Source organism: Podarcis melisellensis (genome assembly GCF_964234715.1).
Source record: "Podarcis melisellensis genome assembly, chromosome: 3".
Lineage (NCBI taxonomy): Eukaryota > Metazoa > Chordata > Lepidosauria > Squamata > Lacertidae > Podarcis > Podarcis melisellensis.
The window spans coordinates 99,151,613-99,163,910 of NC_138530.1; the positions used below are offsets into that span (position 1 = coordinate 99,151,613).

Consider the following 12,298-nt stretch of genomic DNA (forward strand, 5'->3'; position numbering starts at 1 on the left):
TTGTTACAGCTAAAACAATTTTAGAAAATTTCAAAAAAATATTAAAAAGATAAGGCAGCCGAAATGACATACCAGTTCTGAAATGCTGGAGTAGAGTACAATCACCAGAGTGTTATATAAAGCACTGCTGCTACAGCTTTTGAAAAGGTGGTGATGACATTTAATTCAGCAATATACATGTGTACAGCATCCTAAAGGATATAAAAAAATGCAGCCACTTCCTTCCTGTTTGACTAACATGCATCAAGTCAAATTATATATACAAACTATACACTTTAAAACATAACAACTGGTTGATGAATTTAAATTATTTGTTTTCTGTTAGAGCTGACATTGTAATCATGACATCTATTCCAAGCTATTATACATTTGAGCTCCTAGAATCAATCTTTTTTCCAATAAAAAGATCACTCCGATAAACAAGTCGTTCCTTCCCTCCTTCTCCCCCCCAATTGTGTTTTGTTAAGTATGTCAGCAACAAGGCTGCGTGGGTAAGATCTGTGCTTCAGAAGGACTTTAAAAACAAAACAGCCCCTGAGAGCTGTGGAAAAATTCCTTTAATTGCCAGCAGAAAGCCTGGTGATAAGTCTAAAGCCAAAACTGTGCTCAGCAATGGTGTTTTTTTGTTTTCTGTTACCTCACCGATGCCACCATTTGCTAAACTCCTACGGCAGTGCTGTGTGCCAACATCAAAACAAGTCTAACATCCTACACACAGCAGCTGTCTATTCACCCACTTCTTTTCTCCCCTTGGTTTGATTTAAGGATGTGGCCTGTACTTTTGATGCAAAACATATTTTTTAACAAGGAGGAAGTGCAGCAGAAATGTCACCCATTCTGCAGGGTCAGTTGTAACGAAACTCAGCAGGATTTGAGGAGACAGCAGGGGTGTACGCAGTCTTGTCTGAGGATATTTACTGTCACAGTTGTTACAAATCCACAAGGTTTGCCCTACTGAATCTCTCTACGGGTGTCACGAGAAGAACATCGCCTTTTCTCTTACCGCCATCCTACGCCAACCTTTTATCAACACAATTAAAGCTACTGAAAGCAATTTTTTTTAAAAAAAACGGACAGTGGAAAATTGCCACTTAAGATCCATGTGAGATGGCCAAAAACATTGGGCCACCTGAGGCAGACCACCAAATGCTGCCATCTCCTCCTTCCTTCCTCATCATGCACCAACCCACTGGACAAATTCTAAACATTTGCTGCCACTTCCAGTTTTTGGTGCTGTGCGGCCCAGCTTTGCAAGGTCCCTGGACAGCATTTATGCCCACAATGTCTCATTCAGAGGAAGGGCAGACCCTAACTCATGATGCAGTAGGGTCCTTCCTCAGAGTGAGGCACTGAGATGATAGGGCAAAATAAACCTGCTGAGCCCCAGAAATGCTGTTGCCACTTTGCAGCAGGGGGAAGAAGAAGAGAAGAAGAGTTTGGATTTGATATCCCGCCTTTCACTCCCTTTAAGGAGTCTCAACGCGGCTAACATTCTCCTTTCCCTTCCTCCCCCACAACAAACACTCTGTGGGGTGAGTGGGGCTGAGAGACTTCAAAGAAGTGTGACTGGCCCAAGGTTACCCAGCAGCTGCATGTGGAAGAACGGAGACACGAACCCGGTTCACCAGATTATGAGTCCACCGCTCTTAACCACTACACCACACTGGCTCTCCCTGGGGAGGAGATACAGTTTAAAGTTTAACAGGCAACAGTATTTTTTGCTTCTGTGTTTCCAGGCTGCTTGCAGGCACAGACAGGCAGAACCTGTCTACTTTTTCCTCTTTGGAATTGGGTGAAGAACTGATGCAGGAGAGCAGGCAAGCTGTGGGGTCTGTGGGTGGGTTTGCAGGCAGCCCAGAAGCAGATGAGAAGGGGATGTGTGATCTAGCATCCTTCGCAATCTGCAGCCAGAGACAAGGACTTTGCCTTGCTTCATAGAATGGCTGGGCATGCATTCATGAGAAACTTGGTAATTGGAAGAATTCAACCATGGTTTTGTTTGGTTTTTAAAATGTCATTTTCAGTATGCCTAATCAAAATCTAGTTTAGACTCTTCAGACAAACCTAGCTTGCTGACTAGTTATACCACTGACTCTTGTAAATGCCTCACTTAGAATACAAAGTTTACCAGGGATACTCAGATGCAATACATATCTAATGCTATTTCTATCAGAATATCTTCTACAGTGTCAAATAAAGAGGTGTGCACGGGTGCAAAGAGTACTCTTTAATTTATATCTATAATTCTGCAAAAAGCCTAAGGAAACATGATCCTTTGCAGCCAGCATTATAAGACAACCTAGAATGTTTGAACAGGGATGATTCCTTCCCCACTCCCAGTGTTTCTTAAATATGCTCCTAATTGCTGACCCATTTCTAAATTGAGCTTGCTTCCTAATCTGCTGCTAACCTCACCGAAAGCAGAGAGGGACAAACTCTGTGATTTGCAGATGCTCAAACAGACCTCACTTATAGTGAGGATGCATCACTATAAGTAACGAAAAAGTCATGGGGGGTCAAAAATAAGTTAGAGCCCATACTACAGAAGGAAGTGTGGTTTAAGGAGGAGCTGTTTTTGCTTTGATCTTTTGTTTGATTCTGGTACACAATTCCTGAAAGTGTTTTAAAAGGGATGCTACTTTATAAGCACCAGCAGCAGTTGAGATAACAAAAGGACTAATGCTGCTAATGGAAAGGATTAAAGTCTGAATAGAGGCAGAGTTGCCTCTCTTTCTCAAAATGTTTACCAGATCATGGCACAAGTTTTTCAACCCAGTGTGCACTTCATTTTGCAAGACTTCATTCAGGTTCAGATTAGGTGATCACTGCAGTGGAAAACATAAATCAGGTTGGACACTGGATAAGGGACTGAGCTCAAGGGCAACAGTTTCTCCTAGCTTCCTTTCAAAATACAAATCCTAATGTTTCATGCACAGAGTGTGGTTCTATTGCCAGGTGAAGAGAACACATACTGTGATATAGCATGGAGAGAGACAAGATTGCAAGCCTGCCAAAACTAAAGTCAGCAATGGAGGCCGCCAAGACTGTCTACAGCTAAAAATGGTCAGAGGAAGGTAGAAGAGGAATCCATTTTATATGAATTTATACATGGAATCTGGTGGTTCTGATCCAATCATGCTTCAGTTGCATTGGGCTGCCTATTGGATCAAGCATCTGCCTATGTCTGAGTCACCTGTGCATTGCCTTTTTAAAAAAGAAAAAAAGCCTATGCAAGACTATACCAAAAATGCATGTATTATAAATATATTAATTATAGAAGAGTCAAGCCATGTGACACTATATTTCTGCAGCTTAATTTTAGAAGTACTAATCCAGCAGTAGTCTTATATGATCATATCCTGTGTGTGTGTGTGTGTGTGTGTGTGTGCATGCACACATGCTTATGTACTGATTACTTTAGGAAACTGTGGTCATGTGTGTGTGTATAACATTATAATATTGCATATAGCATGTACGAATTGCCCATATTTTTAGCAGAACAGCAGAACAGCCAGTGTGGTGTAGTGGTTAAGAGCTGTAGTCATGTAATCTGGAGAACCGGGTTCGTGTCTCCGCTCCTCCACATGCAGCTGCTGGGTGACCTTGGGCCAGTCACACTTCTTTGAAGTCTCTCAGCCCCACTCACCTCGCAGAGTGTTTGTTGTGGGGGAGGAAGGGAAAGGAGATTGTTAGCCGCTTTGAGACTCCTGAAGGGGAGTGAAAGGCGGGATATCAAATCCAAACTCTTCTTCTTCTTTAAAAAACCCTCGCTATTCATCAAGGTGTAAGATAATAATTAGAAAACATCAGTGCGGAAAAGTTCAACATCAAGAGTTTCAGAAAATTCTCTCTCTACAAACAAGCAGCATCAATATTTTGCTAATTACAGAAGCCAGAGGAAAGGCTTAAATGACGCCCACCTCTTTGTGGTTGCTAACAAAAAAGCCATTTCCCTGAGCTGTAATCTATGCAGCAGGGTGTAGTATAGAGATATCTATTCTACAGACACTGTTCTGTTCCCACGGAAGTTATATGGGAGTAGCTGATGGCCTCACGCAAGAACACCACGTTTTAAAATACTGGAGCAAGTGAAAAAAATGTTCAAAAGTCAGTCCCCTGGGTGGTGTACAACATTAAAAACACATTACAGAATATCAATGATTAAAAAACGTAATGACAGACACCCTAATAAAAACAGTCATCATAATAACAGTCTATTTTCCCACACTTTAATAGGCAATAGATTACTAGCCACAGGCTTGGGTAAAAAGGAATGTTTTTGCCTGGTGTCTCAATACATGTAGTGATGGCACCACGCGAGCCTCTCTTGGGAGAGCATTCCATAATTGGGAGCCACCACAAAAAGGCCTGTTCTCTTTTGGCCACCCTCCGGACCTCTCTGGGATGGGGGACATAGAGAAGCACTTCAAGTGACAAGCGCAGGGTCTGGGTCGGTTCATACACAACTGTACCCTGTAAAGGAGAACACATGGCCATCCTAGGGCTGAGTGTGTATTGCAGAGTATATGAAAAGGGATATTGCTTATGCTTCGCATAGGCTGGGACAAGATCTTTCTCAAATGCAGCAAGATGAATTTGGGAGTGACCAGTAGTGGACAGTGTGGTGAGGATAGAGGTGCTTAGCTGACCTTCCAGCAGGAGAGATGCCGCTGCTTACTGTGTGTGTGTGTGTGTGTGTGTGTGTGTGTGTGTGTACAAAAGTGCCCCACCATACCAATCCACTACGAGGAATAACACAGGAGATTTGTCCCAATGTTCAGGTCTTTATCTGACCTGTGCCTCAGTGGACGAGCTCAGAAAAGTGCACAGCTTTCTAGAACGCCCCTTGAGGCATTTCAGAAAGCTCTACGCTTGGATGAAAAGCAGAGAAACAATCATTTTCATCCAATTTTCTTAACTGCTTGACACAAGGTTTTATGGGAGGGGGAGTTGCTGTGATCTATATGATATCTCTCTCTCTCTCTCTCTCTCTCTCTCTCTCTCTCCCTCTCTCTCTCCCCCTCTCTCTCCAGACTTTCTGTCTGGTTGGGGGGTAGCATGTTTCTTCCTGGCACTGAGTAATTGTGACAGATTAGAGATTCTACTGGTTTACTGCCTGCCTCACTAAAAAGCACTCTCCCTGCTTGTCTGAGCTCACACAGTTGGTCTCAGAGGTGGTGTTGAGGACTCTCAGATTGCTGGTGTTGAGGGCTTTCAACGGCCATACCAAGGCGAAAAGCTGTGGCTCAATGTTAAAAAGGTAAAGGACCCCTGACAGTTAAGTCCAGTTGTAGATGACTCTGGGGTTGCAGCGCTCATCTCGCTTTACAGGCCAAGGGAGCCAGCGTTTGTCCACAGACAATTTTTCCAGGTCATGTGGCCAGCACGACTAAGCCGCTTCTGGTGAAACCAGAACAGTGCATGGAAACACCGTTTACCTACCCGCTGGAGCGATACCTATTTATCTACTTGCATTTTTGATGTGCTTTCGAACTGCTAGGTTGGCAGGAGCTGGGAGATCACCCCGTTGAAGGGATTTGAACCGCCGACCTTCTGACTGGCAAGCCCAAGAGGCTCAGTGGTTTTGACCCACAGTGTCACCCGCATCCCTTTCTCAATGTTACCTGATTTTATTTTATTTATTAACAGAATATAGCCAAGGCAAATGAATTACCTTACACTGGGATGTGCATTCGAATCAACATTCCACTGAAGGTAAATAATGCAGTGCAAATGAACTACACCCACATTTGTATCTGACTGTACATCTAAACATGTATGTTTTTACTCTGCACTGCATTGCTTTCAATAAGATGTGGTTCCTCTGCATGACATCTCAATGGTACAAACATTTGTATGTGTATCCCAATGTAAAGAAGCACCAGCCTAATTTCCTTAGTAATGGGGATAATGGCAACATGCCATACAGAAGCAGATGGGGAAACAAAGTCTTTTGTGTGTGTGGAATATACAAATGAATGGAAGCGTCAGGGCAGGGGCTGCAGACAGTTTTACTCTTCCCAACATGCCAAGTTTTGCAACAAAAACATTTTGAAAAATGAGCTAAAGCAGATACTCATCAACTAGCAAGGAAGCAGAAATTGGATATAATTCCTCCAGTGAAGAAACCCTCTGGGAAATTAGCTAATAGTGTAGAAGATATAAAAATGATTATTTTGTTTTTCAGCCACTTATATCAAACTGAGAGACCTCAGGATGTGACACATTATTATTATTTTTTTTAACGAACTGCAGATCCCCAAAGTTTAGATTTAAGATAATTGAGGAACTAAATGCTGCAATTTCCCACAGGAATTCATAAATCAGATTAAGAATCTTCAGAATAAAAGACACCTGATTTTGATCATTTCGCAGCTGAATTCTACCAAAATTATGCATAAGTATCGAGCACTTATTTAGGTGAGTTTGTTTAATTAGCACATTGACAACAGGGGTTCTGGAACGCAGCAGGAACACCTCCCTCCTTCTCTTTAGAATGACAATGGCACCCACCTGAAAGGTGCTAGAACTGAGTTGCAGTGAGTCCCCCCCCCCCCCAAGAAAAAGCCCTGCCACAGGCTGACATTGCTGGAATTTCACAAGGGATTATATTTTATCCTATAGCCAACACACACTGAATGGGTTAGAAGAAAACTGACATCCAGTAGGAAGAAATACACAGAGACCTATGTCTTCTAAATAGGGTCTTCTAATAAAAGTGCAATATGATATTATACTCCATAACCAGAAAACCATTACGGAAATGCTTCAAATAATACAGCATCTCTCTCATATATATCTTATCTAAATCTTACATAATGGTTCCAGATGTTTTCATCAACTGTGGATAATTAATTAGGGTAAATCACCCCAGTCACACCCTTCTCACCACTTCATTGTTTGCCTCACATTGTCCCGTGTCCATCATATGTTGAATAAAATCTTGCTGCTGCGCTTTTCCTTGTATCAAACATTTGGAGACAGTGGTTTGTTCCCCCCCCCCATAGAAAGATAGAAAGATATCTTTCCATAACAATTAGTTTTGTTTTTCTATCTGCCACCAATAAATGTGTTATCAAATCCTTAGAACTTATATTATTATTAGATGCATTCTAAATAAGAGTTGTTACTGATCTTTTATATATTGAAGCTTAGAAGGGTGATTTCAAAATAATAGGGTTTCCTCCATAGCATAGCACCTCTAAAGACCATAGCACCAAGACACACCATGAAATCCAGAGGCTTAGTTAAATAGTCTATGTCTTTAAAGACGAGGCAGGGCTGGCCCAAGACATTTCATCACTTGAGACAGACTCCCAAATGGCATTCCCCCTCCTTGTCAGGGAAAAAGTGGGTCAGGAAAGATCTACATCAGAATTAGGGGGGTGAGGAAGAAAGGTCAACATCTGCATAGCTGCCCAGGTAGACCTTGCCACCTGAGGTGGTTGTCTCACCTTGCCTCATAGATTGCCCAGTCCTGGGCCTAAGCTTGGGTTTTTTTGTGTGTGTATTTTTTTTAATTATTATTTTATTATTATTTGCAGGAGAACACCAAATATTTTCAAAACTTAACAATTTCTATAAAAGCCTTCTTTCATACACTTCTCCATGCCAAAGCAAACACAAACTTCAACCAGGAAATGTAGACCGGCAACCATTACAAAACTTCAGAATCAAATGCCTCACAACTGCAGAGCAACAAATATCAACATTATCATGCCAAACATTTTCTGAAACAAGCAAGCTGTTTTCTAAATCAAATAAGCAAAACAAAACTCTGCTATGAATGACCACAAGTTTCGCTCTCTACTAAGTTTGGAATAATTCCATTGTTTTCAGCTGTAGCGTTCTTGTGCAAATGATTTTATCTCTTTTACCCCCTTGGGGAAAGAGATTTATGAAAATCTGAACTCAGAATAGAAACTGCACATCATAGTAGTAGTGGTATCTTTAAAAAAAATCTGAATTACTCCCCGCTCCTACTGGAAAAGCACATTAATCAGTGCCTAGAAAACATACCAACTTTTGAATGCATATTCAGGAGTCTATGCATATCCATCAAGTTCTCCAGAATTCAGAAAACATAATGTACAATAAACCAAATCCATATAAAGATAAAGGTGAAACAAACATGCAAGGGTTTGAATAAATACCAGTCTAGTCCACTCACTGAATACAATTTTTTACCATGTTATTCCAATATATTCTAGTACAGATATGACCAAGACAGGTAACTCCAATAAACAAAATATAATCCTTCAAATTTGGGATTCAGGTCAATCCACAGGAAAAACAGGCTCACCAACCACTCTGTACATTTTTCCTCCCAAGTTTCTTCAATAGATCATTCAAAAATAGTTATTGAACCCTACCTTCGTATATCGCCTTGAATCCTTGAGCACTCACAGCGAAGTCTGTAGTGAAGCAGAGAGTCATAATTGATCCTGTGCTCACTATGGAGGATGGCAGCTGAAACCCAGAAAGCCTGCAAGATGCAAGGGACAAAAAGAAACCACAGTATTTGTTATTAATTGTAACAACAACAACAACAAAACTCCCAAAGAGCATCATTTAAATGTTTATATTGGCAGCCTCTTCTTTGATGAATATCTGAAGACTTGAAAAAGCATCTGGAGGTACTCCACTGATATTTCTAAATCTTTTGAAAACTTTTTAATAGCACACTTCACATCTGAGCTGGGGGAGGGCACCCTTCATCCTGACTATAATTAAAGAGGACTTGAGCTCTGCTCTGCTCTCTTCCCAGCAGGGAGGTCTACGTGTGTGTCTATGCGTGTAAATTAATGTTGGCCTGAGTGTACTACTGGTTTAGATACTAACCTTGGAAATGATTTGGGGGATGGAGCCAACATCTCTCCCCAAACAATTAATCATGGTTAGTTGGTTTGTTTTTACTTTTCACAACTGCCCATAGCCACTGCTCTTTGGTTTGCTGCCTGTGCTGCTGTTTGGATAGTGTTTTTGCATTTTCATTCCTTCTTGAGCGAACCCAGGCAGTTGAAGCTCTCTATTCTCAAAGTGACACTGTCAAATGTTTAGCTTTGTGCCAAAGCACACGAAACCCATTGCTCTGAAAGCAGCACTTCTTGCACTTGTCATGTGCACTGAATATGACCGGCTGGTACATAAAATAATGCCACAAAAGAGTAGCAAAAATTTTGTGAGTTGAGAGGAGGGGGCGGTTATGCTGTATGTCTGAGTCCCTTTAAATTCTTGGCTCTGGCAAGGATTCAAATTGCTGGAATAGCAAGTTTCTTGGTAATGGCCCTCTAAGTATGGGCCACTAAGGTAACAAAGGAAGTGGCTCTGTGCTAGATAAAAATGGGTGGGCCTCCCGCCCTCAACTCACTGGTGGTTAGAAAGACAAAGGCAAGAGTTGAGTTGTGTGTGAACTAGAAATGAGAAGCTGCAGGCTGCAGGCTGGGCAGCTAAAAGGAAGAACCACGCCTGATTTCTGCTGGAATCCAAGGCTGTGGCTATGGGAGAAGCAAGAACCTCTTGGGATGTTAATGCTGTGAGCCCCTTTCATAGGCTCAGGTTGCATATATGTGTAAATAAACCATATATCCTAAATACACCTTTCTGAGGAAACTGAACCCTGATAAGTTGTGAGGATGCACATAGGCTCCTTAGTATGTGGAACTGCTTTGCACAGACCATTTTAGGCATATCCATTGTGGCATATTGTGAAACTGTCCCTAATCCAGGAGTTATATCTAGACAGGAAAAACCAAGCAAGAAAACTATCTCTATTTGAATGCACAGTGCAAGGTGACAATAGAACTAAATCTGAAGGCTTTAAAATATTCATGTTCAAATAGTTTTTCTTTGCTTACTTTTCTTTGAAAAAGGACGGTCTTAATAAACTGTGAAGTTAGAAATAGGTGGTATTAGTGAAAACATAATTGCCCAATTTTTTTAGATTAAGCTGTTGGCGCAGTTGCTGCTGTGATTCTGAAACACATGGGAGATTCTGTGCATGGTAACCTGCTCATATGGAAAGATGCCCACACAGTCTGTGTAGGTAAGCATGTACAAACACACCCATGTGGTTAATGTCAACTGGGTCATAGAATTGCAGAGTTGGATGGGCCATTTCAACCTGCTGCAATGCAGAAATCACAGGTACAGAATATCTAACAGATGGCCAGGCAAAACCAGTTAAGGAGGTTTCATGAGCATTAGAGAGGTAAATATTATTATGTAGATCATGTGGCAAGTCCTGTTATGTATTCAGTGGTCTGTGTTTGCCTGAGCTTGAGTCTGGACTAAGGATTCTGAGCCCGTGTTCTGATTCGATACATGATATCCAATCAAAGAACAATTCAGGATTTGGGCCTCTGTCATTGGCCCTTAAACTCTGAGTTATGATTCACAGCTTGAAAGTTTAGATAGCCAATCATGTTGGGAGTGGGAGTGGCCCATGCTTTCAGAAATGTATATAAGCAGTTGCTTTGCCTCTGTTGTCTAGTTCTGTTAGGTCAATAAAGGTTCTTGCTGTTATTACTGTGTCTTGCCTCGTGGGAACCCACCTACACAGACAACAGCATTCCCAAATCAAAAGGTATGCAACCTCTAGCAAAGGAGGATTAATTCTCAAAGACTGCAGATCTATGCACATTTAGCAGTGAGTAATTTCCATTTAACATAAAGGACCTTACTTCTGACTGGAGAGGCATGCAGTTCTGTCACCAACAATGGCTTATTCCATTAAATATTCACATGTATGTTCCAGAAATCTTTTGAAGTATAATTGTTAGCAAATTCTTCCAAAACTGTAGTTTACAGAAAGTTGTATCCCATGTTTTCCATGCATAAGCAGAATATATTTCAGCTTGCATAACAAGATTTCTCATTCCTCTCCTCACCCCTGCAGTCCCCCATATGCCCCATGGGTAGGAACAGAAAGTGAATGTGGGTCACACAATACTGGATTCTCCACAGAAGTATACACTGCTAGAGAGAAAAGCCCATGTATATCAACTCCATGTGAAAATGAAATTATGATGTCAGATGGCAATGGTGGCTGCTCATGAGTAACCAGTCAGGGCTCCGACCTGTCTTTTACAGGTTTTTATTTTGGTGCAAAACTATTTACAGTGCAGTACCACAAGTTTATGTCTGCCTTAATCACTAGCAGAATCTGGGCATGGTTGTTTCCGGATCCTCCCCCCAACATAATAGCTTAGTCATCCCCAGCCTTTTCCTTCCTTCTTTGCATTTTACACCTCTGCGCAGGGTGGGCGACGGAAGAGGCATGCTTCCCTCCTGGCCGGCTTGACCAGGAGTGGTGCTGAGGCTCCCAGCAGCATCCTCTGGTCCCTTCTCCTCTTCTCCACTGGAGGTGTGGCTTTCCCCACCACAGGAAAAGGAACTGCTTCACAAGATTTTCGGAGGTTGCCTGTAAACCAACTCCCCCTCAGCTTCCCTTCCCTGTTCGGATGGCAGTCCCCTGACATATGACTTCCCAACAGGGTGCATGTAGGAAAGAAGGCACTTGTATGATTTTTAAACATTGCTGGCAAACTGTGATACTAGTGCACAGCTGTGCAAAGAAAAGTTGTAGGACAAGTAGCCTTAAAAGCAGGCATCCCCAAACTCGGCCCTCCAGCTGTTTTGGGGCTACAACTCCCAGCATCCCTGGTTAACAGGACCAGTGGTCAGGGATGATGGGAATTGTAGTTCCGAAACATCTGGAAGGCAGAGTTTGGGGATGCCTGCCTTAAATAATAGGCTTGAGTCAGAACTATACACTATAGCATTAACATAATAAGCTACCATTACCAAAGACTGTAAGAGCCAACTACTAGGGGCCGAAGTCCCTTTGCCCCCCCCCCCCCGTCAATAAACTTTTTGAGGGATCCAGGCTCCTACAAATTTGATGGGTGTTGCCATTCAAATGGTTTGTGTGTGTGTGTTGTGATTGATTATGCAGGTTAGGCCTTACCTGAGTCCCCCCCCCCCAGGTATTTGAATTCAACTCAGCACCCCTGCCAAAGTCTGAATCTTTTTGTCTTCTTTGTTGTGATATCAGTCCTTTAATGACCAGATGTTTTGTTTGTGCTCAAAGGCACATCCCAACAGACCTCAAAGTTCATTATCAGTAACACTGACTACAAATTCTCAAAGCAGTCTACTATTTTTCTATCCACGTAACTTGATTATTTTTGAAAAGACAGCAGGTGGCTAATATTGAGAGGTGTATAATTTTTTAATATCTATTGACTTGATATATTTCGTACACACACATGCTGCACTAAATTTCAGGATGTATTTA

The 12,298-nt window shown here is 41.9% G+C and overlaps 1 protein-coding gene across 1 annotated transcript in view; it reads right to left on the bottom strand.

Annotated features, from left to right (window-relative positions):
- LOC309367252 (CUB and sushi domain-containing protein 1-like) overlaps positions 1–12,298 on the bottom strand; it is a 401,610-nt gene that overhangs the window by 118,515 nt on the left and 270,797 nt on the right. Inside the window, exon 3 of the mRNA XM_081906663.1 lies at positions 8,373–8,485. Coding sequence (XP_081762789.1) covers positions 8,373–8,485 — 113 coding nt within the window. The remainder of the gene's footprint in view (positions 1–8,372; positions 8,486–12,298) is intronic.